The following is a 27734-nucleotide window of genomic DNA, read 5'->3' on the forward strand; positions in this document are numbered from 1 at the left end:
AGGTAGTTTAGAGGCAGACTGGGGCCCCAGCACACCCAAAGGGAATCTCAGCTCCTTAAACAGGGAGTGGGGCATCAAAGGCCATGCGTGTGCATCTAGGAAGTACGTGAGCTTTGACAAGGGCTGAGGCTTGGCCAAGAAGCAGCCAAGAGAGCAAGGCCTGGACATGTGAACCCTTTCGTCACAGATTCTCCCTCAGCCATGGAGGGAGCCAGGCCGGGGTTAGGGCCAGGGCTATTGAGGGGCAGCATGTGGGAGCCAGAGGATGGGGTTGGGTACCAGGAAGGTCCCAGGAATGTGGTTCTGGAGAGAAGACAGTGGAGAAGCACCCCTTCAACCCCTTGTGCCAGATACAACCATTACTCAGAAGGATGGTCCCCATCTTAATGGCAAGTCCACTTGCATCAACCACTTAACCACACAGAGCCTGGCCTCCAAGCCTGGGGAGTGAGATTCAAATGCTTAAAGCCTCACCTTCACTGTCCTCAATACCCCCAACACCCTTCACTCCTCATACTATCCATATGCTCTTTTCTACTCTGGGCCTCGCACATGCTGTTCCCTCTCCTGAAAGATGCTTCTTCATGTTTCTTCCCCACAACTCTCAAGCTCCCTGGAAAACCCCTTTCTCCTCCTTCAAGTTCAGCCTGAAGTTCTTTGGGAAGCATCCCACAATCTAACCCTTTTCACAGCCCTCCAGACTGAGATTAACCTCTTCTGAGTTCCTGTTGCCCTGGGCAGACAACTCCTGTAACACAAATCACCCACTGGCTGGTCATTACTGCTGTTCATGTTTGTCCTCCCACTAAGCTGGGGGCTCCTCGAGAAAAGCCTTTGCCCCCCCTGTGCCTGGTTCCCAGAGGGGACCCTTCATGATAGGGTCTATGTGAACAGTGCCTCTTGGAGCTTAATGCATAACCTGCATGGCTTATAGGACAGCTCAGCAGAAGCAGGGCCTGGCACACATTGCATGTTTCATAAATGCCTCTTGCATCACATTAAATAGTCCAAGAAGTTATATATAGTCCTGTGAGCCACCGAGGCACTCTTCTGCTGCCATCCAGAGATGTGAAAAATCGGAGGTTCAGGGGGGACCCAAGCTTCTCCCAAAGGAAAGAGAAAAGAGAAAATATCATGACAGAGGAGGACTCTACACAGCTGGTCGCCCAGGCTGGGCACAGTGGAGGTCCTGAGCCAGAGCCTGCCCCATGGTGTCCCTCAGAGGACTCCCCAGCCCCACTCCAGGCCAGTGGACATTAACTTTCATAGACTAAGGACCCTTTGGGATACCTGATGAAAGCCCATACCTGATAATTGCCCCTAAAATGCACAAACACAAATTGTGCACATAATTGCAGGGGGTGAATGGACACCTCAAAGTCCACCAATGGATCTTAAATTTAAATGTAGGCATCCAACAGGGTGCTGCCTCTGGCGATCCCTCTCTGTTGCCCGGGACTCCATGAAGAATGCCAGGCTGCATCCAAGAGAAACAGGAGAACACATAAAAAAGGAAAATCTTCCAGCTGGAGGAGCACAATTGGGGTCCAACCCAGAGGAGCCCACTGAGTTGCGACCTGCCCGAGGGAGGGGAGTGTGAGGAGATGAGGATGGACAGGGGTGTGCAGAACCTCAGCCCCACGGCTCAGGCATGGCCTGGGGTCCTCTAGAGACACCGTGGCAACAGTGGCAGGGATCTCCTGTGACCCTGACTGTGACCGTCTTGGCCTCCACCCGTGCCGACCTCCCATCCCACAGGCAGCCGGGGACTAAGGCAGCTCTTTGTTTCTCACAGCTGCAGAGAGCTCTGGAACGTCTCCAGATGGGAATGGGCTTCGTCAGGGACTCTGAAGGTCAGCAGAATTCGGGTTGAAGGGAAGTCCCCAAGTCTCTGAAGGGGAAGAACACAAAGGGGACACAGCCTCTGGGATGGCAGCGAGCAGGCAACAGGTGCAGCCCAAGAGACTTAGGTTCACACTGGGAGGTATCTGCTGATGGGCACGGGGTGTCAGGCCCTGTGGACGGAGACAGATGAGGCCAGAGTGGCCAACAGACACCTGCCTGTCTTCCTGCTTAATAGCACTCAGAGGGAACCCACTGCCTTCTCAGAGACTGAACCAAAGAGAAATAAGATTCTTCTCAAGGCTGCTGTCCACCTTTTAACAGGTGGCTTTGTGCCCCATACAAGTGACCTCACCAGAGTCACCCACAAACCTGCCTCTGTGGCCCCGGGGAGGGTGGGGGGGTAGTGGGTGGCCACCTCCATCATTCTGCTGTGGCAAGAAAGAGAGAAGGCCCAATGTCCAAATGGAGCCCTGGACTGAACGTCAGCCTGCGGGCCTGGAGGATGGAGGAAGTCAGCACTCAAACAGAAATGGGAAAGAGAGCCTCCCCCATGGGCTGCTCCTGTCTCCGGTGGCTCCAGGAAGTCAGCGGAGCCAAAAGAGCTTTCCAAACGCCATGGGGATTCTAGCTGAACCGTCTCAGGGCATCAGTGAATCCACTGCCCACCCCTCATTTTACAGGAGGACAGTGACACTCAGCAGGCCCAGGGGACCCCCCCCCCACCAAGGTCACCCAGCGCAGGGAGGTTCATTGCTCTTTCTCCTAATGGCCTTCAAGGTGAAGATGACTGGAGTCTGGGGGCCAGGGGGGCAACCATGGCTGCAGACCAAGAACCTCCCAATATAATACATGGGGCTTCATGGAGCGCTGATGACAGATGCGTCCCCAGGCCTTCCTCAGGAAGGACCCACGGTACTTTCACAGATACCATCTTACTTAAATTCCTCCAGAGAGAGGGAGCAGGGACAGAAAACTCAATCCTGACCTTTATTTCAGACCCGAGGGACCAGGGCATGGAAGGACCTGCCCAGGTCACAGGACGGCCCACGCCTGTGGGGCAAATGTGAACTTGCAAGGCCAGCCTCCTGACTCCAGCCTGGCCCTCAGCTCCCATGCCAGGCGCTATAAGCAGAGCCTGGCACTCCCACTCCCTGCCCGCAGCCTCTCCGGGCACCAGATATCACAGGCACTCGGGACAGTAAAAATAGCACCCGAGCCCACAACAACCGAAGTCCTTCTCTGCCAGGCCAGGGTGCCTGCCCGGACACTCGGGGATCCCTGGCCAGTAGGACGGTCAAGCCACTCCAAGCCTTGCCAATGTTGGGGGAAAGCCAGGAATGGGAGCCCGCGGGTGGTCCACAGGGGAATGGTCAGCACTGGGGGGCCCGCAAAGCTCAGACCACCGAATGGGGGGTGCCCTGAATACACGTCCCACTAGGAGTGTCTCAGGGGCTCGCCATGCCGCCACCACATTCCCTCCACCCGCCACCCCATCCTCATCCTCTGTGAACCATTACTCCCAAAGAGCGCGGCCCTCTCAGACACACTGCCCCCCACCCACAGACTCAGCCATCCCTCAGACATGAGGCAGTGGCTCTTCCGAGTCCCAGGGCAGCGAGGCCAGGAGCAGGGCAGCCGGGTCCACCTCCAAAGGCAGCGCCATGGGCCACGGCCCCATGCATTCCCCTCCCACAGCCGCGCTTCCTGGGGCCAAGTCCACGGCAGATCCCGGTGCCCGAGCCCAGAAGCCCCCCAGCCCCAGGTCCAACAGAGAGCCACCCAAGGACCCACACAAATGCCCCACGGACACTTACCCTTTGGACGGAGAGGCAGAAAGGGGAGGAGAATAACTGCTCTAATTTGCTCTCTGTTCCTTGTGCCTCAAGTTTCAAATAATTCCTCCATGGCTACAGCCCCAAGGCAGTCTGCGTCCAGCTCGGGCTCACTCAGCCTGTCAGGGGTGGGAGGGGCCAGTGCCGCCGCCCGCCCGGCCCTCCTGCCCGGTCCACACGCACCACCCCTCCCTCCGCTCGCTCCCTCCGCTCGCTCTCCCCCTCCCGGCCAGCTCGGCCTCGCTCTGGCTTATAGGAAGCCAGTGGGAGAAAACTCTGTCTGTAATTTCAGCCAGCTGGGTCCCCAGGGCTTCACTTATCATCCTGTAGCTATGCGGTTCTTGAATGACATCACAGTGGCTTCCCAAGCCCTCCACACGGAGCGAGGCGCAGAGACCAGCCCAGCAACTGCCCCTGCCCGGCCGGCCCGGCCCGGCCCCAGGCCCAGACCCATCAGGGCCCCGGTGCCCAGCGAAGTGGGAAGACCGGCCCCGGGAGCTGAGTGGCCAGGATGCTGGCGGGATGCTGGCGGGAAGGGCCAGAGTTCCGACGAGGGTACTGAGATTTATTTCCCCAAATTTTTCCACATTTTTTTCCACTCTCAGCAAATGAAAGGCAGAACAGATGACAACAATTTTCCAGCTGCTGAACAATAAGGTGGAAATCTTTTTTCCCCTCCCTCTCCCCCTCCTTCCCCCACACCCCCACCACGGGGCAGAGTCTAGGAGCCAGGACACTTCCTTGGCTTATAAAACGAGGAGAAAAAAAAACCCTACAAGCCCCTGTAGTTCCCAGAGGTGACAACGGGCCTGAGGAGAGGAACCGAGGTGTCACCCAGGCAGGTCTCTGAGAAGGGGGGGGCGGGCAGGTGGCCCAAAGTTACATTCTCAGGGAAAAGCTTTGGATTCTGGCCCAGCAACCTTGACAGTTCTTGAGGCCCGACTTTGGGAAGGCCAAGTGGGCATCTGGCCCAGGACATCGAGCCACCAGGCCACTTAGGATGCCTCCAATTGACTAGCTATCGGTATTAGTTGGTTCCAATCTATAAAGATCATGGATGGCAGAGAGAATAACTTCTCAGAGTGTCAGTGACATCCACCTTCACCCCCAAGCACCCAGACCTAAAGCAGGCCCATCCGCCAAAACCACGAGAGCTGCCCAAAGTCCCCACCACGATCCTGGATGCCCTAAGAAGTGCCAGAAGTCCCTGACAGTGGGACACCAGACCCTAACTCTTATGTGCACGATGCTGGTGACTTATTTTCACATCCAGTGAATGTCTCAAGCCAGCTCCCAGAGTGGGTAAGAGATGGCCTGGGGTCTGCAGCCAGCCCCATAGGGGCTTTAGGGCCTGCTGTCTCCTTGAGGACCCCAGTTAGTTTGCAACCCCAAAGTGCTTCTGCAGCACCCCCACCCCGGTGCCCAGACCCTCCACAGCCAGGCCTGGGCACTGCAGGTTCAGAAGGGAGAGGCATGCCAGGTACAGATCACCTGCTCCTCCCTCTCCTGAGCCGACATCTCAACCCTGGCCCCCTCCCTATCACTCACTCTCTCACTGCTTTTTTCTGAGAGTAAAGAAAGAAAATAAGAGGAAGAGCAAACATGGTATCGAGTGTCCTGTCTTAACTGCATCTTCAGGGACAAGATGGGTGAGGTTCCCCCCCCACCGCCCCATACCACAGAATTCACAGGAGCCATTAAGAATGGGGAGGGTAGGTGCGCCTGGGTGGCTCAGTCATTACACGGGGGCGCTGGGCTCGGGTCATGATCCCAGGGTCCTGGGATCAAGCCCCACATCGGGCTCCCTGCTCGGCGGGAAGCCTGCTTCTCCCTCTCCCACTCCCCCTGCTTGTGTTTCCTCTCTTCGCTGTCTCTCTGTGTGTCAAATAAATAAATAAAATCTTAAAAAAAAAAAAAAAAGAATGGGGAGGGGAGAAGTGGATTTCCAGAACTGGGGGCAGGAGGACTTCCAATTTTCCCAGGGCTGGACTGTTGGAAGAGCACAATCTGGACAAACTACTGCAATTATCCACCTATCTCCACAGAGCCACCTGGGACTAACCAACAAACCCCAAGCTCCTGTCCACCCATGTTCCTACTCAACCCCCACCCGCATCAGGGTTAACGGATATTTTATTTGCATACAACCCTCTTGTTTATCTGTGAATCCCATAAACACTATTTTTATAAAATTTTGTAATTTTAAAAAAATAAAATAAAACAAAATTTTGTAATTGTTAAAATAAACTTAAGTTCAAGTAGTTCTAAGCATCAATAATCATATATACATATAGTGTAAAGTCTATTCTTTTTTCTTCTAATATGCATTAAAATAAATGCACCTAAAATCATCTTATGGGTAACTGTCAACCTGGCCAACATACCACACTTTGGAAACACCACCACACCACAGTCCCTGGAAGTAACAACTCCATCCTATGGTGCTCTACTCCCATCTAGGGACTGGCTGCACCAGAAGGCCCTGGGGAGAGTTTTATAAAAACCCTGATCCCCTGGCCCCACCCCAGACCTTCAGAAGCAGAATTGTGAGAGGTGGAGCCTGGGAAATCTGAACTGTAAAACACTGCCCAGCTGAGAATGGGAGGCAGCCAGGTTTGGGAAAAACTAATACTAGCTGTGCTTAACTATTTTCAGTTATGGGGAATCTTACTATTTCCCCAAAACACCCATTTCATCTTTTGATGGCTGTAATTAGTAGATTTTAGCCCCCTGTTGTTTTTCCACTAACTGGCCATATGGTGCCCTATGGGATGGCTCAGACAAGCCAAATTTCTGCCACATGAGAGCTCTTTAGATACTAAATGTGTGCATGTCCTCCCAAGTCTCTTCTTTGACAGGCCCGGTCTCCCCTGGACCCAGCCTGAAGTCCCTGAGCCCACCACACCATACCTTCCCTTTGCTTCTCTTCCCTACCTGAGCACTCGCTTCCAGCGGTTTTTATCATTCTGAAGCAAGGGACCCACAAACAACCCATGTGGCTCTCTGACCAGTAAGGAGCCCCATAGGCCTATCACCTCCCACTTTCTGGACACCATACCTTTAATAATGAGGCCTGTTATACCCAGCCCTTCTCGCTCAGGAACACAGTGGCTAAGAACACGGGCTTAGGGTATCAAGCAGACACTGCTCTGATTCCAGACACTACCACTTACTAACTTAGTGCAACCCTGGGCCAATTCCTTAATTTTTCTGAGCCTCAGTTTCTTTATCTGCAAAATGGGTACATTAGTATTTTTATCTCAGAGGGTACTGCAAAGACTGATATAACGCATATAAAGCACTTGGCACAGGACACAGCACAGAGAGATGCTCTCAATGAGGTGGCCACATATATACAACTATGACCATGACCTCTGCTTTCTCCTCCTCATTCCCTAACCCAGCTCCACGTTGGGTGGAGCTACACGTTGGTGACCCTATCACCCCCGGGGTGCAGATGCGCATGCCTGATGCTTCAACTTCAGGGCATATCATGTGCCTTGCCCTTTCCATTTTCGAAAATCACGGCATCAAACGAAACAGCCCGGAATCTGAGAACATGACGCTGCTCAGCTAATAAATACCAAGACTGTCCAGCTTGGTCATTGCCAACAGCAGGCCGGAAAATGCCACCCCCTCTCCCGCCTCCCAAGATGGCTTCCGCATGGGGTGGGGGGAGGACAGGGGCAAGATTTCAGCTGCCTTCACACAGACAGGAAAGTACTGGGCAGGGGGTGTGGTAGATCTGGTTTGAAAAAAATTTTACCACTTTCTATTTGAGAAAAAAAATTTTTTTTTCTCAAATAGCTGGGGCAAACGTCTTTCTGCATGGGAGATGGGTGAAGCTAAGCTTGAGAGATGAAAATACTGTTCACTCTTCCGAGGCAGCTGGGTGTGCCCTGTCCCCTGAGACAGCCCTGGGCAGGACAGTTTCATGAAATACAAGCTCTAGAGCAGGGACATGACCCAGTGACCTTCTGGAGCCCCTCAGATGCTCAGTAGTACTGGAGACCCCAAATTTGCCATACGAGGCCCAGCTGTGGGCTGCCAGCCCAGGCTGATGATCCCTATAGTCTCAGCATGGTCAACCCAGAGGACATCCTGAGTTCATCAGGCTCCCCCACACACACCCTGATGTGGTCCAAGACTCAGGGCAGGGGAATTTTCCTACCCTTGCATATTGGGCCGGGACTGGAGCAGAGACTAACCACCCAGGGCCCCCAGCTCCCAGAAGAAAATTCTCTCCACGGCCAGAGCTGAGTCAGACACCATGAGGGGGATGCCCAAAGGGCACCAGAAACCCTGTTACGTTAGACCCTCAAAGGTCTCTGGGTCTGGCCATGCAAACAGAGCAGAATAGTTAAGGGCAATTCTACAGCTAAGAAAGACTATCCACATGCAAATCTAACGCATGCTCCATCCCCTGCAGGATGAGCTTCTGGCCTGCAGACCCCATAGCTGGGCTGGTGGGGTGCCGCAGGGCCTCTCAATCACACCAAGGGTCCTCCAGGGAGGAAGGGAGCCCAGTCTCCTTCTGTCCCCTCCTTCAGCCCCCTTCCCGCCCAGTGCTTTCTTTTCATTGGCAGGTGTGGAAGCATCTTCCCCAACCTGGATTTTGTACTCTTTCTCTTAAGGAATAAAATGGCTGAGTGTTTTGGTTTTCAAGCAGCCGATCCTGGAAGAGAAACAGGAAGCAGGAAAAGAGAAAAGGGCTGTCTCACACCGTACAGCGGGAGAGCTAAGGCCCCAGAGGCAAAGGGCTGAGGACAGGTAGGCCAGTGGTCCTCCTCCAAGGTGATATGCCCCTCCCCCCCAGGGAACGTGGAACAATGTCGAAATATTCTGGGCTGTCGAATCTAGAAGAAATGCTATTGCCATCTGGTGGGTGGAAATGCTGCTAAACATCCTACAGCACAGAGGATGGGGCCCAGCAACGAGCAATTACCCAGTCCAAGTTCAGGTGTGCCGCAGCTGAGGCTCCGTGAGCCAGCCTGAGGGCAGAGGGAGTTTGGGGTGTGAGAGACAAAGCTCGGCACTATGACTCACGAGTCCTGGCTTCCAGTCCCCACTGTGCCGCTGACTCGCCACGTGACCTTGGGTAAGTCATTTCCCTTGCCTGGGCCTCAGTCTCCAAAGTGGTAAAATGCGAGAGAAGAACAAGATGACTCTGAGCTCTAAAAGAGCTGGTTCTGCGCAGAACCATGAGGAGGAGAAAGGCACGGGTGTGCCGAGCGTCGAGGGGTTGAATGAACGTCAGGTGGGCGAAGGGGGAGCACAGCGAGAGGCCTGCTGCCCGGTGGGGTGGGACACTGTGTGTGGGATGAAAACATGTCCACAGACCTCCCCAGGACCTCCTCCCGCCTTCCAGCCCAGCGCAGAGGGGAGGCAGGGCTGACCTTGAAGCTGAGGGAGGTGGAGGGAGGGCAGGTTCTGGGCACCCCTCACACGGCCCAGGCCTTCCAGGGTCTCCAAGTGCCCCCCCACCCAGGACCAGGCTCAGGATAGCATTCCCTGAGAAGAGGGTAGGAGCGGCTGTGCCAGAGGATTACTTAGGAAGGGAACTGTCAACACGCAGGCAGATGTCCAGGTGGGACAAATGTCAGGGGCATACCCACACACCTCCTCCTGCCTCTCCCCACTCTTACAGCCTCCCAAGGCATGACCACCTGGAGAAGGATGGAGGGAAATGGGGAGGGGGCTGCAGAGCTTGAGGACCCGGGAAGAATGGGAGAGTGCCACAGAACGGGGATGGCAGGTTATTTACTGTGTGTCCGCCCTTCCACGGATGCTCTCACACTTGCTTCCACAAGTGCCTTTCAAGGGAGATACTATCGTCCCCATCTTCCTGATAAAGAGACTGAGGCTTGGGAGTTGTGGCTTGCTTAAGATCACATGGCCAATCTAACTCTGAGGGTCATGCTTTTTCTGCTTCCCAGAGAGGAAGAAGGAAGGAGAGGGAGGGGCAAAGGGGGAGAGCCAGAGGCATCCATCAGGAAGAAGGGAGTGAAGAGTGACAACCAAGCACAATGCTGGTTCAGAACAACCTGCCCAAAACAGGTGGTCCCCTAGGGCTTTTACGCATGTAGCCTAATGATGCTTCCAGGGCTCCAAGCATTCCTGGAAACTTGTAGGGAACCACTATAGGGCTGGTTCAAAATTCACGCAAAGGAACCCATCTCTGCAATTAGGGATCAATCCCCATTCTTGACCCCAAACAGGCCCATTAAGTACCACACATAACTACTGGTTATCGGACTGGCCATGCAGTTTTATAATTAGAGCCCCATCACCACTGTGGGGCATGCGGTGGGGTAGAGGTCTATGTGGGTCTGTGAATGAGTGGTGGGTGTATGTCGAGTGGGGGGCCTTTGTGGTTCTCTGCGTAGGCGCTGAGTATATGCAAAGGGGTCTGTGTGGTTCTTTGCCTGAGTGCGTATGGATATGGGTGTAGGTGGCAAAACTGGTTGGGTCTCTGCAACCCAAATGGAAGTTTTTCTTTCCCAAATGGGTCCTTTCCCAAATGGGTCCATCCATGTGCATCAGCATTAGGGAGGCTCATATAGGCATCTCCATGGGGGTCTGCTAGGCAATGTGCATGAGCTCACACACCTGAGCAGGTGTGGCCAGAAGCTGGCAGTCCCTGCTACAGAGGGACAAGTTGGAAGTGACTCTCCTGACCCACAGAAGCTACAGAACCATGGGGTACAGACCTGGACAGGACGCAGGAGCCAGGGCACTACCCCCAGGCTTCTTTTTCTCCTTGTGTCACATGAAGAGCGCCTGCCTGGTTCTGGAAGGTTTGCAAGCAGTGTTCAGACAGAGGGAGAGGGGCAGGGAGGCAGGAAGGGAGAAGAAAAGATCTGAGCAGCTTTGAGCTTTCATATCAAAATCTGATCTCACTGCCCCTGGAGAAGGAGGAGAACAAACATCAAAGAACACTTTGCTGCTGACAATTTTTAAAGCTATCAGAGCAGCCCAAGGCAAAGTCTCTGACAAGCATCAGGGCATTGACAAGCCGTAAGGATGTGAAGGCCGGGCGGTCCAGGATAAGCAAGGCAGTCAGAGCTCCTGGCGCCCGCCCACTACAGCTCCTCAGCTGCTTCCCAGACAAGGGAGTCCCACTGTGGCCTGGATAAAGCCCCCGGGGGTTGGATAGGCCCTGGCCCCGGAGGGTAGGAGAGAGACCCCAGCAGGTCTGCCATCTGAGGCAGGACGCCCCACGTCCCTGCCAGAGAGTCCTGTGCTTGCAAATAATGCTTGAGCACAGAAAGGGAGGGGCAGGAGAAAAGGGAGTTTGAGGCGAGACTCCAGAGTCCCCTTTGCACACAGAACCTTGTTGGGGCCTTGTCGGAGCGCTCTAGAATTTGCCTTGTTCCCCCACGGCCATGAACCAAGGTCACTCACCCCATTTAGACAGATGTGTGGGGTGGAAGGAACCTCAAGAAAATCCAGTCCTGCCACCAGTTCTCCTTTCTCATGTCCCCCCAAGGCAAGACAGTTCTCCTGGATGTCAGATCTCTCTGCCCAGCCTGCAGCAGCTAAATCCCACTCTTTCCCACTCAGTCCTCATATCCCTAACCCGCCACTGCACAATAAACAGACCTAGAAAAAAGGCTGTCCAGTAGCAAACAGCAGTAGCCTGGGAGTCAGGGGCCAGTGTACTAAGGAGTGATCCTTGAGGGGCCTCAGGGTGCTCCTCTGTGCAGTGGGAGAGCATAACCAGATGACCCCTGAACTCCTGGTCAGCTCTAGATGCTCGAAGATCCAGCTCAGAGAAAATGCTCAGCCAGGCACTGAGCCTGATTCTCCTCTCCTGCTTGGTCCCACCCAGGTGGCTCCGGGCTCCAAGCTCATCTGAGGCTCTTTCTGCAGCAGCCCCAGGGCCCCCCAGGGGCTAGGACAGAAATAGTGACTTACAGGAAATCTGGAAGTACACGCCCGGCTGCAGAGCTCATGAGGGCCATGCCGGGCAATAAAGAGGCTGATTTATTTTCATCGATGAAATGCTGAAACCCAATCCCGGGAGCGAGCTGACGCAGCAGAAAGCAGCAGGGAGCGCCCCACCTGGAGCAGAATTAGCTGGATCACAGCCTGCCAGGTCTCACCACCGGGGCTGATGAGGGGAGGGACGGCCGGGGAGGCCAGCTTAGCCTGTGTGGCTCCAGGTCCCTCAGGACAGCCTCCTTGCACAGCCTGCTGCTGGCCAGCAAGGGTCTCCAGAACGCAGGCGCAGTGATGGCAGAGCCAGGCAAGCAGGCTTTCCATTTTAACTCTTGTTTTCAGGAGTCTTAAACCCTCTGAAACCCAGGCTGCTAGGTCCACATGCTCACTCGTGAGGGGCAGGGGGCAGAGGGCCAGAGCTCCTCAGACCCCTGCCCCTGTGAAGCCACGGTGAGAAAAGGTGGGCATCAGAATCCCAGCCTCTACACCCACCTGGCTATGCAAACACTGGTAGGTTACTTAAGCTCTCTGTGCCTATTTCCTCATCTGTGAAATAGGGACAAGACTAGTCAGCTCACAGGAGGGTCCTGAGAAGTACAGGAAATGATGGGTACCCAATAGTGTCTCACGTACGGAGCGTACGTATAGAAGGCAGAGGTGGATCTTCCTCCGAGTCCCTAACCAAACTGCTGGTGGGGGGTGCCAACCAATACAACCCTTACAGAGGCCACTTTGGCACTATCAGAATTACATAGACATGTATTCTTCACCCAGCAATTCCATTTCTACAAACTCCACTTCCACAGATAGAATTGCACAAACCAAAATGGGGTACGTACGAGGTTATTCTCTGCAGCATTTTCAAAAATGACAAAAGACCAGAAACAACTTAAATGTCCATATTACTTAAATACAGTTAAATAAAATACCAGTTAAATAAAACACAGAACAAGTGTACAGTGGAAGGGATACAACTGAAGAAAGGTAAAATGGCTCTTTACAAACTATTATGGAAGGGTCTCTATGACACATCATTAGATGAAAAAGTTCAGGATACAGGCCAAATCCTTGCAATGGCTACCAAACCCCGATGACCTGGTCCCCATTACCTCTGACCTCACTGTTTACAGCCTTCACTGCAGTGACACTGGCCCCTCTGATGCTTCCCAAGCCTACGTGTCAGGCAAGCTGCTGCCTCAGGACCTTTGCACTTGCTGCCCCCCTACCGGCAATGCTCTTCCTCAGATATTTTCTTGGCTGACTCTCTCACCTCCTTCAAGTCCTCGTTCAGATGTCTCCTCCTCAGTGAGGGCTGGGCTGATCAGCTTTAAAAAATTTCAACTCACCCCTCAACCCCCCCCAACCACCCTTATTCTGCTCTATTTTCTCCCAGAGTGTTCATCACCTTCTAGCATGCTCTCTCGTTTACTTATCATGTCTTTAAAATTTTTTTCATTGTCTCTCTTCTCCCACTAGAATATAATCATGACAAGGGCAAGGCTCTTTGTTTTGCTCGCAGCTATATCCTCAGTATCTAGAACAGTGACTGGCACATAGTAGGCTCTCAGTGAAATATTTGTTGACTGAATGAGTGAATGTTACTGAGGACAGTCCATGTACCAGAGAACACAGGCAATTTGTTTTTTCTTTTTTTCTTGTCGGTGGAGCGGATTCAAGGTTACCCTTACAATCATGTTATTCTCACTCTCCTGCACTCTGTTTTCTCAAATGGAAGAGAAAGAAGAAACGTTAGGCCTGCGCCAGCAGTCACCATAACCCATAGCCTGGGCATCATGGATGACTGGAGCCAGGGAGGCAGGACCCATGGAGGTGAAGACCCTGAAAAGACCCTGGGAGCTAGGGCTGGCTCTGCCCCCAGCTATGGGTGTGACCTTCACAAGTCCCCCAACCCCAGAGCAGAGGGAGGAGCTCCGCATGGGAATGGAACCTGGTGTTTGGAGGGTGCCAGGGAAAAGGTTCAGACACCCACACCTGGTTCCGCATGGTAGAAAGAACACGGAACGTGTAGCCAGAGGTCCAGGTTCAAAGTCCAGGTCAACACCTACGATCACCAAAAAATGAACTGACTTGCACTCCGGGAAGCATTTTATAAAATAGCTCCCAAGGTCAAGTAGTGGTATCAGTAACAACAAACATGAACCGCTGATTTAGTGTGCGTAGGCACAGACCTAGGCGCCCGCATATGATCTCATGTAATCCCCGGCCCCAGAGGAGAAGTGCCATCCTTGCCCCACTTTACAGGTGAGAACACTGAGGGTCAGAAAGGCTAACCTATCTGCCCAAGGTCAAAAAAAGGCAAACAGACTCATCTGCAGCAGGATTCTGTGCTTTTTGTGTGTGTGATTTTGTGCTGTCTTTTCTCCGACTCTCCTGGTTCTCACTCCCCTCCTGGACCCCCGGTATGCGGCTCCCTAGGCGCTCCCCTCACCCTCACCTCCACCCTTTCCAACATTCCCACCTTCACGGGCTCCAGCATCCCACTCACCCACCCCAGGACCACAGCAGTGGTGAGAGCGGGGTCAGTCTGAATCGACTGCTTTTCTTTCCCTCCGCTAGCTAGCCTTGGCGCAATGTTGTTATGCCACTTCTAGATTGGGAAACAATTCTGCTCTCCATGCCACGTCTCCCTCCCAGACCCAGTACAAACACAGCCCCTCTGCAGGGCTGTCCCCCTCTGAGCATCACCGTAGCTGCTTCTCTCCTGAGAAGCCGTGGCCCTGGCCGAGATCCTTCTCGGCGTGGCCTTGGGACGCAGCGGGTGGTGCCGCACCCCCTCCCATTCTGTCTGCAGGCAACTCCAGGGCACGACTTTCTACAGCATCTGTAGCGCCCGGGCCAGCGCAGTGCCCACCACCTAGGAGGTGATCGGTAAGGATTCGGGGGAAAGAAAGGAGAGAGCAAAGGAAGGGAGAGAAGGAAGAAGGGAAGGAGGGCAAGAGGGATGATGGGTGAAAAGAAGCCACAGCTGGGGAGGAAGCAAGATCTGATTAATGGAAGCTTCAATGTCTTTCCTTGGACATAGTTAGAGTCGGTATATGGGGTCTTGCGGGCTCTAGCGAACTTGCACTTGTCTACAGGTCTGGCAGAGGAGGAGAAGGTGGGGGAGGGGGAGAGTGCTCTCCTCCAGCCCTGGCTGGAGCTGGATATTTGAGCAAAGCAGGAGGGCAGACGTGCGGCCCAGGCCACTGGCCAGGAGCTCTGGTCCGCTCCGAGTGTGGCTCCGGCCTTCCAACCTCCACCCGATGGCAGAGATTACAGAGGACCGAAGGCACATTCACTCCAGAGGGTATTGGTTTACTGAATGTTCCACGGGCAGACACTACTCTCCCCGCCTACCAGCTGCCTCGCAGAACAGAGCCAAAGAAGGGTCTGAGGGCACCAGGACAAGCCCCGCCTCGCCCCACTAAGCAGGTGGCTGGCAGATGCTGGGTCATTGGTGTAATCTTCTCTACCCACAAGGTCAGGCCGACTTTGCATTTGGATTCTCAGCACTCTTGATCGTTGCAGGAAGTCAAGAGAGAGGACTCCCCCCACCTGGGGGAAGAGAAGGTACCAGGTCCTCCTCAAGAAGCCATTCTATCCCTGCCTCTGTCACTATGTCTGTGCAGGCCATCCCACATGGAGACCCATCTCCCTTGCCTCTTGACATCTCTGCCCAAGGGTGCCAAGAGGACAAGGACCCAACTCCCCACCACAGCTGATCCCCTCTCACAGCCAGGAAGTTCCACCAGGTGGCTAACTCAAACCCTTCCTGCTGCAGACTAAGCCCTGTGTCCTACAGGACATGACAGAACAGGGACAGAAGATTTCTGCAGCAGCTGTGAATTTCTCCCTCTCTGCCCATCCCTGTCCCCCCAACCCCATCCCCTGAAGTCACATGCCAGAAGGGCTGCCCTTTCCAGCAACCAGGTTAGGATTTCCCAACAAAAATCAGTCTGGCGCCGAACCCCAGGCTCTCGGTCAGACGATCACCCCCTAAAACCCTCTGCTCAGAGATATGAGGCAGACACATCACTCTGGGATCCCTGGAACCTCCTCGTGAATTATTTGGGACCACCTGCAATCTTGCACTCCTCTCTTCCTGGTTCCTCCCACATCTTCCCCAAAAGTTCAGAAGACAAGAAAGCTAAACCCGATGAAAGTAGGTCAGGGGCAAATATTCAGCATGGGGCACAAGTGTTCTTCCAGAGTGGGCACAGGGGCTATGTTCCCTCGCTACCTAACTGTCTCACTCCCAACCCAAAGGGGCCACCTTCTGGAGGAGGGGCTACCCTCCCTCACCCCGCCTGGCCTCGGGGAGATGAAGGGACATGGGGCCATGTGGGTGACTGAGGCACTGCGGGGGCAGAAGTCATGCACTTCTGTCCTGCTCTGCTATCCAGGGATCCGAGACGTGGCCTCCCTCTCTGTGTCATGGGGCCGCTTTCCTAGGCCCATTGAAGCACCAGCTCTAGGGCTGGAAAGCGATCAGACCAAGCAGCCGAAAGCACTTCGGGCTGGAGATGAATCATCTTTTCAATCAAGATCCTTAAATACTAGGAAGGAGTATCGATCCCTAACTCTGGCTCCCGACCCCCACACTGGAGTCCTGCCTCCACCATTTACTCAGGACACTACCTTGGACGAGGCCCCCAACCTCTCTGCTCCTACCTGTTTCGTCATCTATAAAATGGGAACCCGAGTTGCAACCAGATGTCAACGTGGAAGTATTGGGATCTCAGTTGTGACAGAGGTCCCGGGAAGATGAACGCCTCACGCCGGGAGTAAGGTTGGCGATCAGCACACAAAGCACTGCAGAGAGACCCGCGGGCATCAAGTGAAGGAAGACACAACAATCCACAGAAGGGGAGAAAACAGCCGCAAATCACTGATCTGATAAGGGACCTGTCTTCAGAATAGATAAAGAACTTACAACTCAACAGCAAATGGACAAACAAAAAAAAGGATTTTTTTAAGTGTGCCAAGTATGTGAATAGACATTTCTCTACAAACACATCTATAGTGGCCAGTTACCATGTGAAAAGAAGCTCAACATCATTAATCATGAGGGACATGCAAACCCAAACCCCAGTGAGATCCCACTTCATACCCACTAGGACGGCTAGAGCCCCGAAGACAGGAGGTGGTGAGGACGCCGAGACCCTGGAATCTTCAGGGGATGTAAGATGGTGCGGCCACTTTGGAAAACAGTCTGGCAGGTCCTCAAATGATTAAACATACTGCAACCCTATGGCCCATAAATTCCACCCTTAGGTATCTACCCAAGAAAAAGTGAAAACCAGAGTCCACGCGAAAACTGGTCCACGAATGTCCACAGCAGTGTTCTTTAAAATATCCAAAAAGTGGACACAAAGAAAACATTCGTCAACTGAGATATGTATGACCAAACTGTGGTGTGGCCATAAATGGAGTGTTATTCAGCAACCAAAGCAAAGCACTGACCCACGCTCCAACATGCATGCGCCCTGAAAGTATTATGCTCAGTGAGAGAAAGCCGCGTGCTGGATAATTCCATTTACAGGAAATCTGCAGAACATTCACATCTGTCAGGAGAGAAAGGAGATGAAGCTGGGGATGGGGACAAGAAATGGGGGGTGGCTGTCAATGGCGGGGGGGGCGATGAAAAGTTTCCACAGTTAGGTTACGGTGATGGTTGTACAACCCCAAATATACTAAAACCCACTGAATCGTACACTTTAAATCAGCTGGAGTGCCGGTATTAAGTTATATCCGTGAATACAATTTTATTACATGATATTGGGAATATATAATATTAGCTGTTATATATATATATATATATATATATATATATATATATATATATATTTTTTTTTTTTTTTTTTAAGAGAGAGAGAAGCCGAAAAGTGTTCTGTGGCTGTAAACTACCTCACACACACCCATGTCAGGAGGAAAAGGATCAGGAAGGGGGAGAGTCCAAGAGAAATTTTGGAGAGTGTGGTTTTGCTGCTGGGGGCTTTTCCCCCAATCCCAGTGAGTCTTCCAGAGCACAGAGCACAGGGGAGACAGAGCCTGGCTCAGGCCCAAAAGTCTGAAAGGTGAGAAGGCAGGCGGGGGGACAGACAGAGGGGCTGCCTTGGCCACCTCCATCCCAGGCTTGCCTGAGGCCAAGAGCATGTAGGCCGGCCTGGGGCCCCCTCAGATGCTGTCCGAGAGGGCCACCTGTTGGGCTGACCAGACTTCGGCAGGAAGAGGCTGCAGGGAGCGAGGGACGCGTGGGCCCAGAAGGGTTGTCCCCCGCCTGAAGCAGTGTGTGCCCGGTGGGCAGGAACCCCCTCCTGATTCCCTCCCTCCTTCCTTCTCTTCCCATAAGTTGGGAAAACCCAGTGAGCCTCCTCACACACGTACACACAGCACTGGTGCCAGGCAGGAGCCAACAAAGGGGAAGAGAGCGGACTGACTGAAGTGCCAAGTCCACTGGCACTGAGCACATTGTCGATGGACCAGAAGGGCTTTCATTCCCTGAGAGTGGCCACAACAGGCCCGGGACTCGCCCTATTACCATGCGGGCGCAGGGACAGCAGAGAACAGATTAAGGGCAGTGGTAGACAAAGAAAGGGGCTGCGTAAGCACACCCTACAAGTTGTGCCTAGTAGTCCTACTGGGGAGGAGTAACCAGGAGAAAGGGCAGTTGGTGGTGCCTGGCTCCAGCTGGGTACCAAGGCTCGCTATCATCTAGTCATTGGCACTGGTCATGATCTTCGTTAGGGCTTTAGAGCTGAATCCCCTTTGGAATCCATCCTCCTCGATTCACTGATAAGGGAACTGAGAACCAGAGAGAAGTAACTTTTCCAAGGTCACACAGCAAGGTGATGTCAGAGGCAAGTCTCGCAACTCCCGAGAGAGCGGGGCTCCCGGAACAGAGCCAGCTATAGATGGTTCCCAGAGAGTAGAGGGGCCAGAGGGATGTGGAATTCTTCTCAAGAAGAGAGGGCTTGTATACATTTAAATCACCTCTCTACCTTCCCTCCTCCAGTACTTCAATAATAATAATAATAATAATAATAATAGACACAAATTACCACCAGCATAGTAAATACCAGGCACTCTGGATTTCACCTTTCACATACATTACCTCATTGGATCTTAACAACAATCTCATGAGGAAAGTACCGTTATTGTACCCATTTTATAGATATGACATTTGGGTCTCAGAGAGGTAAAGTGTCTTGACCAAGAAACACACTTATAAACAACAGGGCTTGGAACCAGATCTAGACTCTAGATCCCACAGACTTCATCCCAATAGTAGATCTTAATCTGTTCAACATTATTTCCACTTTCCGTCTTCCGTGCACCATTTCTCTGCCCCCTTTGACGTTAGACTTGGGTGTGTGACTTGCTCTGGCCAATGAAATGTCAGCAGAAGGCATGTGTGTCACGTCTGGGCAGAAGCAGGAGGCACTCAGAGTGTCCTCCACCCACTGTGGCAGCAATGATGGAAACAGCTATGGGATGAAGCCACCGCCAGCCTGGAGTAAATACGATGAACACAGGCCCCTTGCCAACCCACATGAACACAGGCCCCTTGCAGCATGGGCAAGAAGTATATATATATGTTTTTTGGAGTAAGAATTTGGGGTTTTTTTTACCTAGCATAACCAAGCCTCTCCTGACTTCTACAACCACCACTGAGCTACACTGTTCTCCCTGCTCCAAGCTCACGAGGTGGAAAGGTCTGAGAGGGAAATACAGCAGGTCCATCTTAGCGCCTCCCAACTCACAGAAAGAAACAACGATCAAGCTCAAATAAACAGAAAGAACCAGTCCTCCGATCCCCTCGTTTTACAGGAAATAAGGGAGATCTAAAGAAAAGGAGTTACCAAGGACACCCAAACCCAAATCTCCAGGCCAATGTCTGTCTGGGTCTGTCTGTCTCTCTCTGCTGGTCTCTTACTTGTTTCTCTCTCCTCCTCACTCTCTGACTATTTGCTGTGTCTCTCTCCCTCCCTCTTTCCTCTCTCAAAAAAAAAAAAAAAAAAAAAAAAATCAGAGAATTCTTGGACAAGCCCAGCTCAGGAGAAGTCACCGCAGACCAGGGACTCCTGGCTGCCATCACAGAGGCTCTTCCCCGGCTCAGACAACAGTGCTTTAGGAGGCACTGGGTGTCCTACAGAACTGGAAGCTCACCCCTGAGGAAGGGAATGTCTCTCCTCACAGATCCTGAGGGCTGAGAAGCTTGGGCACAAAACCACACCCCCTTGTCACCAGCCCCTGGCTCTTGGGGGACTTCCCACAGAAACAAAGGCAGGCCTGATGGGCACCACGCAGGAGAAACCCAGAAGAGGGGTGGTTCCTAGCTGCCCTTGCCATCTGCAGCCAGGCCCGGGGGCTTGTCATGGTCTCCATTCTTTCTTTTGGCCCTGAGCAATCCGCTGCTGTGCCCAGCACGCACCCCTCTTCCCCGATACCCACTTAAGGTGCGAGAGACCCTGAACAACTCAGTGTCCAAGGAGGTTAGGGGACAGGAGAAGTGAATGGGGACAGTGAGGCAACTCAGGCCTGGCCAGCCTCTGGGCTGCTTGGAGGTGGAAGGCAGCCCACAGCTCTCGGTATGGAACTCGCTTCCGAGAAGGCTTGCCCTGGAACACTCTGGAGGAATTTGGAGGCTGCTCTGTGCAGCATAGGCAAAAAATACAGCCCCACTCCCACCCACAGGGAGCTGGGATCTGGGCACGGGGCTTCAGAACTCAGGCCAAACAGCTAATGGGGCTTCTGGAGGCTGTGAAATGTGGTGTCAGCCAGAGCGCTGAGCTGGCAGGCTCCAGACCAAACCAGAGGAAGACAGAGACAGCCTGCAAGGAGGAGGCTGGTGGGGGGCCAGACCATTCTCCCCTCCCCCAGCCCTGGACCTTCTCTTCCCCCCCTCCCCCAACTCAGGACCAAGGCTGCAGGCATCCAACTACAGGCAACCCAGAAAACTCCTTCCTCGGTGTCATGGGCTGACGTGTTTCCCCCCCAAGTTCATATGTCGCAGTCCTAACCCCCAGTACCTCAGAAATGGGACTGTATTTGGAAATAGGGCCTTTAAAGAGGTAATTAAGTTAAAACGTGGTTGCATGAGTGGGCCCTCAGTCCCGCCTGACTGGTGTCCTTATAAAGAAGGGATCAGGACCCAGACGCACACAGAGGGAGGACGGAGGCAAGGGAGAAGCCCGCCCTCTACAAGCCCCGCCCTCTACAAGGGCTGTTGACACTATGCTCCCAGACTTCTGGCCTCCAGAACTGTGGAAACACGCCTGTCTGCTATTGAACCCGCACAGTCTGTGGGATTTTGTTGTGACCGCCCACACAGACTCAGACACCAGCCTGTGGGGTTCACCAGACGGTGCTCCTCCCGACGTAAGGAGTCCCAGAGACGGCAGGTGCTTTCCCTGCTCCCCAGACACATGTCCCAAGGCCTGGACTCTTCTCCAGTCAGAAAGTTCTTGATAGTGAGCTTCTGTCTGATTCTTTACCTTTTATCACTTCCCCTTCCTTCTGGCCTGAGTGCAGGGAGCAATACGGGTCCCTGAGCATCCATGGTCCACCACACACAGGCAACTCTCTCTTTTCCCTCTGTTTCTGGTTCAATTACTGGACCTGTACAAAGTGAAACGGCCTGCCGCGTGTGGTGGTGAGCACTCTGCCCTCTGAAGGTGTGACAAGTTGGACAAGCATCTGCAAGGACCACCCGAATTACGGGTGTGGAGCGCTGAATATGCTGAGCTCCAAGGGAGGTGGGAAGGGACCAGAGTCAGACCCCTGGATTCAACAGCAACCCCATGTCCTATGTCATGACCTCCCCCCCAGCACGACACCCATCGGCACAATGGGGTCAGTACAACAAGAGTGGAGGTCACGCAAAGTGGGGCTCCACGCGTGAGGGTTTCCTCCCCCTCTGGCAGATCCCCGGCCTCTCGAGCCTCAGGGTCCTCACCGTGGCAGTGGGGCATCAGACAGGCTCCATGACTGGCCCGGACCACCCCAGAGAACAGAAGCCCCATGGATTTTCTTCCCTAATTTTGCTGCCGAGATCGCTCAGCGATGTCGTGAGGGGGTGGAAACTTGAACTGGGAATGGGGGGGCTGGAGGGAGACGGGGGTGCAGGCATCAAGGAAGGGGTTAAACACAGAGTAGTTCCCGGCACAAAGGGTTAAGGCAGGGTCTCCTGCAGGAGCAGGAGGAACAGGGGGTGGAGGGCTGACGGCCCTCACCATAAGCAGGGGGCCCTCGAGGAGCAGCCCAGGCCAGAGATAATCTCTCTCTGTTCCCCAGTGCCTGGCTCAGTGCCCCCTGCCTTCCCCTCTGAGTCACCCGGGGGCCTCCAGAGGGACTGGCCTGGCCTCTCCCATCCCCCTCCCTCACCGGGCCTGAAATAGGAGAGGTGTGCCACTTCCAGAAATGGCCTCACCTCACCTCAGACACACCACCCCTCCCTATTTTGCAAGGCCATCCCCTCACCAGGGCATCGCACTGTGAGCAGCCCCAAACCCTCCTGGGTGGGGGAGGGGGGCAGTGTAGGGACGTCAAGGGATGCGCCTCAGCTCTTCCCTGCACTGAAGCCCAGCTAAGCACCTGCCGCGGGGCCAGCCCGGTGCCCTCCCAGCTGCTACGCTCCAGGTACCGCTGCATCCAACCCCTCCCTCACCCTGAGACTCAGGACAGGGGTCCTCTGGTCGGCCCAGAGGTGAGAGGTGGGGACGGAGGGGGCAGATTCATCCAAGCTCAGTGGCACCCAGGGAGTGTCACGGGACCTGGCGCCCGGAATACAGGCATCTGTGGTTACCAAAACAGCACGGTGGTTAGCGCTGGGTTCCACACCCAGATCTGCTCTTTATTGGCGAGACAACCTTACACAGGTTACTGAACCTCACTGTGCCCCAGTTTCCCTACCCAGGCACGATGACAGTGCCCACTGCACAGAGTAGCTGTGAGCGTTAGGCGAAACGGTGACCCGCAATGGCTGGAGCGTGGCAAAGCCAGAGCGGGCTCCCGAGGCCGATGGGCGCCCCCCTTAGCCTTGTCTGCAGACGCCTGAGATGCTGGCCACAGTCACGACTGACGTGTCAGAGACTCCTGAGGAGCCACAACAGGCCGCCGCCCCTGCTCCTACTCCCCAGAATGTGCGCCAAACGATCTGTCGACCCAATCCCCCTTTCACAGCAGAGCAAACCAAGGCCCTGAGAGGACAGCATCTTGTCAGAGCATCTGAACCCGGATAATTTGGCTCCAGAGGCCACATTCTGGACCCCTACCTAAACTGCTTTCCATGAAAATGGGAAACTGAGACCATAGGAAGGCTAAGTAAGGCTTTCAGTTACAGAGGGGGGCCTCTGAGACCTGGACCTGGACCGGACCCAGGCAGTCAGGCCTCAAGCACGCGTGCTCACCCACACTACTACAGCACCTCGGGCTTAGCCTGCCTCTCCTGGTCCGTGACTTCCTCGGGGAGCAGGCAGAGCCACCTGGGGTACCACATACCCGCAGAGCCCAGCCCCCAGCCCTAGGGCCACTCCAGGGAGCCCCCAGGCACCTTCCAGGCTCCAGCTGGAGCCATCTCCTGGGCGCCCCAGAAGGTGCCCCTACCCTTACCCCAACTAGTACATGGGGAAACTGAGGCACAGAGTCTTGTCCACAGCTAAGGAGACAGGCCCAGGCCTCCTACTTCCCTCTCTGGACCAAGAAAATTAGCCAGAAGAAAACGCTTTTCTCTCTGGGCCCCGGAACCTAGAACCTTCCAGAAGTGTCTCCAGCCAGGAAGAAAAGCAGGATTGGAATAATGATCACTGCTCCCACCCCACGGCTGGCTTTCCTGTCCCTGTGGGGGATGCAGCCCAGCGGCGGCGGACAGGCAGGGTCTGTCCTGGTGACCACCCCAACCGCGTAGCTCCCGGTCCAGGCCAACCGTAGTCAGGACAGGCCGGGCCAGGGAAGAGGACAGCAGAGCCTCCTTCTGCTTCCCCTGCCTTCCCTTCCCATTCTTCAGGCACAGGGCCGACTTCTCAGCCTCTAGATAGGAGCCCCTCTGTCCCTGCAGGATGAGCTGACCTTTCACTGGTCACAAAGTCCCACTGGTTCCGTCCCCCTGCCTGGGGGAAGGGATGACGAGAGAGAAGAGTCGGGGGCTCACTCAGCCTCTCCTTCCTCCCCATTCCTGCCTCTCACCGCTGCGGTCCCCCTCTGCTCCGCCGTCTGCCCCTTGCCTTCCCTCATGGCCACTGTGTCCCCACCAGGCCTTCCCCAGTCTCTCCTTTCCCCTAACTAGCTTACCTTTTGTTTGCCTAGCCCTTTACAGTTTACGGAAGGTTTTTACATTTACCATTGCACAGAATCCACAGCAGGGAGAGATGGGGAAACATTGAAAATACCTTCAAATTGCCAAGTGCTCTTGTTAAAAATGCAAACATCCCCAGAAGGATGAGCAATTAGGCTGGCAGCCACTGGTAGCTCAGAACTAATTCATTTCATCCTCTGCCCTTTTCCCAGCCACTCAGCACAGCAGAGGGGGCCGGGCAGTGGGGAGGAGTGCTTGGGGCGGTACCTCAGCAGGGTGGGGTGTCTGGGCCTCTGGGGGGAGGATGGGGAAGACGGGAACTGAGGTAGGCTTGAGGACAAGCCATCCACTTTGCAGTGCTGCCTGTAAACAACATGCTCTCATCAAGCCCTAAATTCTAGCCCAACCACTGCCCGCATCCCACTCGCTCTGAAATCTGTCACTCATTCTGGTATCTCAAAGGTCAGAGGGAGAATCTTTTTTCAAGAAAAGACCTAGAAGGCTTGCAGGGTGGAGTCAACAAATCCAAAACCCTGGAGAAGAAGGTGGAAGGAGGCAGGGGGGTGCAGAGGATCGGGAGAAGGTGGGGGCCAGTAGGACTGGCTCTCCCTAACCCGGATCTGCCACAGGGCCCAGAGTCCCTGGGACGGCACAGCCCCACCCTAGGACCAGCTGCAGCCTGGAGGCTGGGAGCTGGTGTCCTTGAAAGGACATATCCTTGGCTGGCTGTGGGGGTAAATCAGAAGACCCTTCCTTCCAGGGGGGGGAGGGGTCTAAGTTATCCCCAACGGAAGACTGGGGGACGGACTGACAGTCCTGAGGATCCTTCCAGCTCCCGCATGCTGCAGTCCCAGGACCAAATCAGAAAAGCGAGTCTATGCCAAACCCCAGAGAGGCATCTCAAGGGCTCCTGGGCTCCAGGCATGCTAACTTTTGGAAGCCCCGCCCCGCCTCCCACATTCAAATCAACCACACAAACAAATACAACCCACAACTAACTCTCAAGGACTGAACTGAGTTGCAGTTGCCCACTTGACATAATGCTAGGTTTTGTAGCTAAATTAAACATGCATTAATTTCGGCTGCGGCTTACTTTTCAAATTTTGGAGCCTATCAGTTTCCAGCTCTCAAACATTTTTGTTGGCTATTGATGAAAGCTGGTAGGCCCTGCATGCTGTGTCTAAGTCCTAGTGCTCTGACCTCAGGGAAGTCAGGCCACGAGCCTGGAGACCTCTAAGAGCAGGTTTCAAAGAAATCTAACAAAGCACTGCGTTTGCTGCATGGGAGTTTTGTCAAATGCCACTCAAGGCCCCCTCCTCCAAGGAGCCCTCCCAGGCCACTCCAGCTCTCAAGAACCCCTCCCCTGCCAGTCAGGTCACTGTGGCTGTTTGGCTACATTCTTTAGCTCTGTCTTCATTATTTCATACATTCCTGTTTTGTCTTATAGTCCCCCACCCAACTGGGAGCTCTCCCAGGTGCCCTGGACCTGTCCTCTGCCTCGTCTCTGAATCCCGTACGGTGCCACAGCCCACCAGCAGTGCCGAGGCCACGGGAACAGGGCAGTGCTGCATGGAGGGGAGCTGGAAGCCCAGGTGCCACCTACCCTCCAGGCCGTCCTCTCGATGCCCATCGAAGTTGTCATAGGAATCCCAGCGGATGAGGGGGTCGGAGGTGTTATAGTCCACCGACACGCTCGGCCCGTTCTCCAGGTGTTCCATGCCTGAAGGAATGGGGCGGGAGGGCAGTGAAGAGAAAGGGGGGGAAAAAAAGGATCAACAGCTGGAAAAACAGAAGAAGCCAACAGCTCCCCCATGGCTGCTCCCTGAGGGGCTTCTCATTTTCCTGACCATGGTAGGGTGCAGCCAGGGGCTTAGAGTGGACAGAGAACCCAGGAGTCTGGTTTCTTGCAGTCTTTTGTCTTGTTTTATGGTGGGGGGTAGGCAGAGCAGAGGGCGAAGGAGAGAGAGACCCCTAGGCAGGCTCCACGCCCAGCACGGAGCCCGACACGGGGCTCAGTCCCACGACCCTGAGATCATGACCTGAGCTGAAATCAAGAGTCAGACGCTCAACTGACTGAGCCACCCAGGCGCCCCTGGTTTCTTGCATTCTTGAAAAGGCTCATCCCCGGTTATAGGGGTAAATCAAGACAAGACTCTGAGGAAAGAAGGAGAAAGCTGGGGGGCCCTCTGGCTAGATGTCTGACTCTTCTTTTTCCATGTCCCAGAGGCCCCTGGGGCAGTGCCAGGAGACCAGAAAGTCTGCCCCTGGAGTCAGGAGTAGTGTGGAAGAGGTTTGTGATGAGCAACATGGGGTCAAGGACAACAGGGAAATCACGGCAGGACACTGAGAGGACACAAGGTCATTCTAGCCATCCCCCTGCCTCCCACTTAAGATGCTCCCGGCTCCAGGCAGAAATCTGAGGGGAGAAGCAGTCTCTCCTACACATCCACAGAAAAATGAAGACCGCACAAGCCGCACGTCCTGCCTCCTAGGGCAAGTCCATTTCCTGACTTGGCAGTCCTTCCTTGAATCTTCCCAGAGTCCCTCCATCTGTAGCCTAACTTCGTCTCGTCTCATTCTATTCTCAAATAGGATGGAGAACAACTGGTCTCCACATATAACCAGTCTAAAGGCTTAACAGCTATTATTAAATTGGCCTTCTCATCTTCAGGTTGAACCACCTCAGTTTTCATAAATACTTCTCATCCATCTAGTACCTCTGAATGTCCCTTCAGCCACTCCCTCAATCTGCCACAGCCCCCAGTCTCTGAATATAATGGGATGGTGACCTAATGGGACCAGTTTATCCAGCCTAGCACCTCTTGGTCATTTATTTTTATTATCCAAAGAATAAGTCATTGGTTCACATTTAGCTGGAGGTCCACTGCGATACCCAGATCCCTTACTGCTGGCCTGCCTCTCATTCACAGGTAACTTGATAGTTGTAGAGCGCATCAGTGGGAGAATGCTGGGGGTGGGGAGAGGACAGGTTAGGATGGAGGCAAGGGGGTGGAAAAATGAACTCTAACAAGCTTATACCTTGAATTTTCTCTGGCCCATAAGAAAATACAAATTCTACTTTGCCATATTCTGGAAATCTATCATCTGAAAAGGGAGAAGGAAAGACAAAAATGAGCAATTAATTCCCAAAAAGGACTCCAACTTTAATCTTTCTGGAGAAGGTTAAAATAATATGCATATATATGGTTGATAATATCATATACATATAATGAAATAAGCCTCTTGCCCACCTTTGGCCCCAGTCCTATTTGCCTGAGATAACCATTCCCAACCATTCCTATTTCTTGTTCCACTAGCAGTTACTTCTAAGACTCTAAATAATAGCCACTATTTTTATGCCACCATTTCCTGATATACCAATTTCAAGTAATCTCCATTGATTGACCACCATGAAGATAATGAGTTTGGCCCACTAATATCACTCCCACCTCCTTTCTTATTAAATCTAGTAGTAGTATTTATTCTGATTGCCTTTGAAACTTTAAATACTATAGCTAAGCCTCTATTTCTTGAGCTGTCCATTTTCAATGGTGTCTCCTGACTCCCTCCGTGAAAGAGGACAAAGTTTATGCCCCCACTTTCCCCTGCCTCTACCAACTCTACCTTTATGTTGTAGGTTACCCCTTTATTTTTCCCTGTTAAGACTGATAACATTTACATTCTGTTATGTAATTATCATGGAATCTTCTGCTTCTGCCCTCCTGGCTCCAGTACAGAAGAAACTCATCACAGAAACATCTTTCTACTGCATGAGCCAGACTACATTTGGGGGGATCAGGCTCCTCTCCACCCCCTCCCCA

The 27734-nt window shown here is 53.6% G+C and overlaps 1 protein-coding gene across 12 annotated transcripts in view; it reads right to left on the reverse strand.

Annotated features, from left to right (window-relative positions):
• The window catches only part of TNS1 (tensin 1), a 193800-nt gene that overhangs the window by 51712 nt on the left and 114354 nt on the right, over positions 1-27734 (reverse strand). For all 12 annotated transcript variants that reach the window (XM_045868018.3, XM_064587035.1, XM_054506018.2 and 9 more), the window contains 2 exons: positions 26953-27018; positions 25517-25633 (listed from right to left, as the gene is read on the reverse strand). In XM_045868018.3, the coding sequence (XP_045723974.1) occupies positions 25517-25633; positions 26953-27018 (183 nt within the window). The remainder of the gene's footprint in view (positions 1-25516; positions 25634-26952; positions 27019-27734) is intronic.

The sequence above is a fragment of the Mirounga angustirostris genome, unplaced genomic scaffold, assembly GCF_029215605.1.
Source record: "Mirounga angustirostris isolate CCGP_5_RB_7025 unplaced genomic scaffold, mMirAng1.0.hap1 SCAF_3, whole genome shotgun sequence".
NCBI lineage: Eukaryota > Metazoa > Chordata > Mammalia > Carnivora > Phocidae > Mirounga > Mirounga angustirostris.